At 35.0% G+C, this 5,819-nt stretch overlaps 1 protein-coding gene across 1 annotated transcript in view; it reads left to right on the top strand.

The window, feature by feature from the left end:
* Positions 1 to 4,198: 4,198 nt before the first annotated feature.
* Positions 4,199 to 5,819, top strand: part of LOC105622495 — a 29,138-nt gene continuing 27,517 nt past the window's right edge. Inside the window, 1 exon segment of the mRNA XM_012203912.1 lies at positions 4,199 to 4,311. Coding sequence (XP_012059302.1) covers positions 4,199 to 4,311 — 113 coding nt within the window.

Here is a 5,819-nt window from a genome sequence, read left to right as displayed (position 1 = left end):
GGATAAATGCTAGAAGTCTATAGACAGAATTAAAAAAAAATAGGTCATTTTGAAGGGAATTTAATAAGATAATGTTATATAAAATTTAATTCAAATTCCATTTTTTTTTAAATTAAAGAAATGTAAAAAATGAGCAATCACGGAGCACAAAAAATTGTGCTCCTAAAATGAGATATGCCCCGAGAAATCGATAGAACGTAAAGTATATCAGTATTGCAATTAAAAAACTTTATTTCATGTTTCTAAAGTGCAAACAAACACAGCCAGCGTGCGTGAAAAGTGAGCATGCGATAGATTGTATCCCAGAACTCGTCTTCAGATAGGAATCAAGCAGAAATAGGCACTCGACGTTCATTCCGATAGTCTTTTTTATTATTGTACAATAATATTTATATTTTAGCAACGATTTTCACTATAACATAGGAGCATGGGTTATTTCATTTAGAAATACCCTTATATTACGATTTCCATGCCTTATAGATTTACGATTATCAAATCTAACTTCTATAATTAAACAATTCAACATATCCCGTATTTTTCTATTAGTACGACTTTACTTTACCACTACATGAAGAATTTATTGTTAAATATTTATTTATTAAACAATAAACAAGATTTGAAGGCTTATCTCAATGAAACTTGAAAACAAAATTCTAAAATTTTTTTTTATAATGATTACAGGTATGATCTAATAATGAATTTTCTACTAAATAGTTTTCAACCCAAGAGCAATAAATTCATGGTGGAACCAATAGATAGCGCTTATTAGTTTAGCAGAAACGCTATCTCATATTAGGCGCCTATCTCATAATAGAGATTTTCCTCTATATGTTTAATCTTTTAATCTTATACCATATGTAATATGTGAATGAAAATCCGTAATATAAATATAACGTAAATATAAATAAATATTCAAATTATAGAAAATAAATATTCGATGATTACAACTATGTAATTATATTTGCGAGGTAACGAGCTTCATTAGCCGATGTCTTCATTAACTGATATCTTTCAATATTTAAAGTGGCTGAAATATCTAATTTGCATCGCAATGACTGGCACATACATTCTTCGTAAATTTTTAAAACATTTTAACAGAATGCGAACAATACAGCGATATCAAGCAAGATTCATTTAAATATAATATTTATATTTTTCGTTTGTTTTTAAGATTCTCGATAAACGACCTTAGATTAATTTCGGATTTTAATAATTAGTGCAATGATTTTTTTTCATAACCATTTATGTGTATTAAAATTCTTTAATAATACATATTATTAATTAATTAAATATTACACTCAGAGAAAAAGACATGAAAGTAGCAGCTATAAAAGTGAAAGTTATACAAGTTTTATACATAGAATTAATGTACACAGTTGAATAAATTATTCATGCAATTAAATAGCAAATATTAATTTAACTATGTATATTTGTTTATTCAACGATGTATGTGTGTGCTATAATTATACTTATTGAAAAATTGTGTAGGTGTCAGCTTTATAATTACTATTGTTGTTTTTCTCTAAATATAATCAACGAACTATACGAACTATAAAAATAATTTCGCAAATCTTAATTTTGTCATCTTTGTTTTACTTTCGTATAATGTTTTACTTTCCCATATATACCTTTCATTTATTCATCCATTCATTATCCTTAATCAGAAACTATCAGAATCAAAATGCAAAATATAAAATAAATATAAAAAGCACAATGACTTAAAAACCTACTAAATGTAACATATCAAAACGTATCCAGCAAGAAATGAGCTTCAAAACAGCGATACAAAACTATCATGTCGTAAACATCAAGAAACGAGGTTTCTTGAAGCATGATATCCGCATTTCTATTCGTTACGGGAAAATTCATCAGTATTCTCGCCCGCGGACTATCGTACAATTTCACCGATCGAATCATCGCTCTCACGATGTTCTCTCGCGGGTGTACTTACTGCCTGCAAGGAAACATACCATGAAATCGAGGATTACCGGTGCCGTGGCGCCGCATTGCGATATCAGGGAACTTGAGTTCTAACGATGATTTACAGCCGGCTTAAGTGTCGATGCGAAGTGTATTTCGGTGGAAACATATACACCGTTTCCCTACGGCGGCATCCCGCTCGAATGTCGCATCTCGAATAGATCTCCCTCGCGGAACGCGTTCTCGCAGGCTCCTCGCACGAAGACGCGATCTCGCGAGACTCCGTCTGGCATGCGTAAATATTTATACGCGAAGATGCGTCGATCAGAGGAGTATCTACTACCTATAACGGGACGCCGCATGCTGCGCACGCAACGTGAAATGCGCACCTACCTGTGCGACTAAATTATTTTACAGCTCGTAAAGCGCGAGCAAAGAATATTTCTCGTTGCTAACGAGAGGGCCGCATCTATCAAGATAATAAGGATTACGATTTCTCCGATCGAGAGATTGTAATGCGCTTCTCGAGCGTACGAAGGCGAAGGCGCGGCACGACTCGACTCGGTGCGGTGGTGAAAGACCAGAGGAAGCAGCCATTGGAAAAGATTAGATTATTTTGCTCGTTATTATGTTTTCCCTTTTTCCTCGCGGCGTTAACGGCCCGCCGCCGGTTGTAAGTAAGCGATTGTTCCACACGATGGGAAACTGAGAGTTTTTCCCTCGCAAAGGGGAAAATAATAGTCCGATGATTTCTTTTCTCTTTCATCACTGCTTTCATCCATGGATTCTTTCAACAATTAGGAGCTTAATTGCTTGTACTGCATGTAATCTTAGTTTATACCGGATATTATGTTATGTTATGACTGCGGCAAAGTAAGATTTTTTCCATTATGATGATAGTTCGTCTATTGCTATCATGTACATAAATTCAAAAATTTATATTCCTAATTGTCTATATATCCCTCCTTCATTCATCTTACTTCTGATAAGAAGATAATATTGTATAATATTATATAAAAAAAATTAATTAAAATAAAAAATGAAATTAATTTCAACTTAAAGACGTACACTGAAGAAAATTTCTGATTGAAAATCAGAGATAATCGGAATTCTGGTTAATACAATATTTCTGATAAAAATCTACCAGAAGTCTCATTTTTTACTAGAATAATTTTTTCAAGTTATCTCAACTAGAATCCTAGCAGATTTAACTAGAAAATTCTGATTCGTCCATTTTCTATCAGAATTACAATTTAATTAATCCAACCCATATATAGTGGACATTTTGAAACATACAATGTTAAAATTAATATTTTTATACAAAAAGTCTCAGAGATATCTCAGAGAAAGTCCGCTACATGTCTTTAAGTTAAAATTAACATTTTATCCTTTATACAGTATATTATCCATTAGATTTAAAACATTAAAAACATATATATTTCTTTCGCGTGACTCAGAATCTTTCCAGGCTAAAAACGAGTATCCCGATGATGATCTGGTAAAATCCACCTGTAATTCCACTGCGATTTTAATCAGATAAATTAATACACGCGTCGCTTCCTCTCGTCACGACTACATGTCGTCTCATTATGCGCCACGATGTGCCAAACGAGGCGCGCTCGTGTCAATCTGATACATCCTAATGCACTTATGTGAAACCTATGATTAAGTTGAATCGGGTAGCATAGGGGAAACAAAGGACACACCAACACAATGTTGGTACCGCACATGTACATGGTGTACATCGCACGTCCTGGCGTCGTCATCGATCATCTCCAACGTCACGGTAGGGTGCGTTTCGCCGTAGCTGTATCAACAGAGGATCGCATGGTTCTTTCTCATTTTTTGCCAGCTAACCATGCCATAACCCGCCACCTCCGTCCCGATCTCCTCCCGATCTCCTCATTCGTTCCTCCCTCGTGAGGCTTCCATTGCCATCGCCGAACTTCCGCTTACATCGACTTCCGGTTGGAGGGTTGAGCGCATCGCGGCCGTCACTTCCGGCTGGTCGAGACCGAACGAGGTTGTCATGGAGATCTGCGGTCGGGTCTCCACCCTCGGACACACCCCCGACAATATGGCCGACAACTTACCCTTCTCTTTGCCTGCATGCTCTCGACAAGGGCGTCGACCATCTCGCTCGAGAATTTCGCAAAGGCCACCCAAGATGAATGGGTGGGGAGAAACTCATGATACGGAGGGAAACCCCATGGGTCTCCGTCTGTATATCGTGAAAGGACCCTCGACCCTCCGAGTGTCACTCATCCTACTACATACAATGCACACAAGATTTGTGATACGTGTCGGTGTACGAACGCGCACATGCGCACCGCAATTCTCGATTCTCGTGATCCTCTTTGTGTTCGAGACGGATTGTATGTGCGGTATGCACATGGAAATATTTTTGGATTAAACCCTGCGATATATTCGAGGATATACGCGAAGCAAATGCAATCTCAAAAAACATGACTTTCAACGCGACTAAAATTCTATTGATCTTCGTGACTTTATCATTATTTGTTCTTGTGCCGCTTCTCTCTTGATACGAGCGCTATCGAGAGCTTTCGCTAATTGGCTTCTTTATAAATTAATATTGTTTTTATTCGTTTTAGCAGTTTTACTAGTTTCGTTATCATATTTGTGAGAAAATATTTTTGTATTTTTGTTTTATTTACTGCTGTAAAACAGAATAAATAGAATTGAATTTCAATTGAAATACGCTACTTTCAGTACGCATTCATTGTCTTCACTTAATAATAGCATTTCACATTGTTTTTGCTCATGTTATGTTTTTGATAGGACTGAAAACAATAGAAAAGTAATTTTTAAGTAGCAATAAGACCATTTTCGGCAATTTTTTTTAATGATTAGCAGTCAAACTTTATTTTTAACATAGGTATTACATTTATTAAAAAAAAATTTGCGAATTCGTCAAATATTGTAAAAAATATTCTAAAGTATGCAGTTGTATTACATATCTCGTACTGTAATCGCAGTTTATGACGGAGAAATTCATAGCTGCGAAGCAGACGGATTTATTCACAATCCATAGTTAATTCAATCCGTGTATTAAAAAAAAAAAAAAGATAGAATCAAAAGAAAAAGAGAGGCACAGGAGACCCGCATTGATCTGTTCAAATCCCCATAGAAATTAACTCGAGAACACTCGACCCTTTCACCACCGTTCCAGACACGAGCACTCGTTAGAGCATTAATTAGCGATAATCGAAACCGTGCAATTCAACTGACGCGGAACACAGAAATTTGCCCAGCAAGCAAGCTGAGTTTCTCTCTAGAAAACGATAAAAAAATAAATAGCAGGAACTTACAATTAGTCCTTTTGTAGACAAAGTCATTGTTACGGAGAATGATATATAATTATCTCTGTAGATAGGACTAAAAACTTCATCGCTTTTGCTTTCGCTCACATTGACAAACATATTTCAAGGAATTCTCGATGATAATTTTAAGAGTGAGATGTAGATATAATAAAGATTTTGTTATCATCAAAAAATTCGCTCAGACATGATGATATCTGTATTTCCATAAATCCGACTTTAAATATCTGCTCTACAAGTTGAAGTTACGATGTATTAATGATACAATAGATTAATATGATGTATTAATATGATGTATATTAATATATATATTATATATTATATATTATGCATTTTACAGCTCACATCCGCTTACATCCATTGTTAGAATGCCAACGTTTCAATTCACTTCATTAAGACAAAAGCTACTTCAGTATGTATAACTAGTATCTATACTGGTATCAAGCTGCTCTTCGTCCTGGTAAAGTAAACTGCAACGTTCACAAAATATTAGCATTCTAATAATAGATTTGAAATTTTGAACACGAAAATACGCACAGCTTCTGTATAAAAGTATATATA

This window comes from Atta cephalotes, assembly GCF_000143395.1.
Source record: "Atta cephalotes unplaced genomic scaffold scaffold00045, whole genome shotgun sequence".
Taxonomy (NCBI): domain Eukaryota; kingdom Metazoa; phylum Arthropoda; class Insecta; order Hymenoptera; family Formicidae; genus Atta; species Atta cephalotes.
The sequence above is the reverse complement of the archived record's forward strand: the minus strand, read 5'-3'. Positions and strand labels throughout refer to the sequence as shown.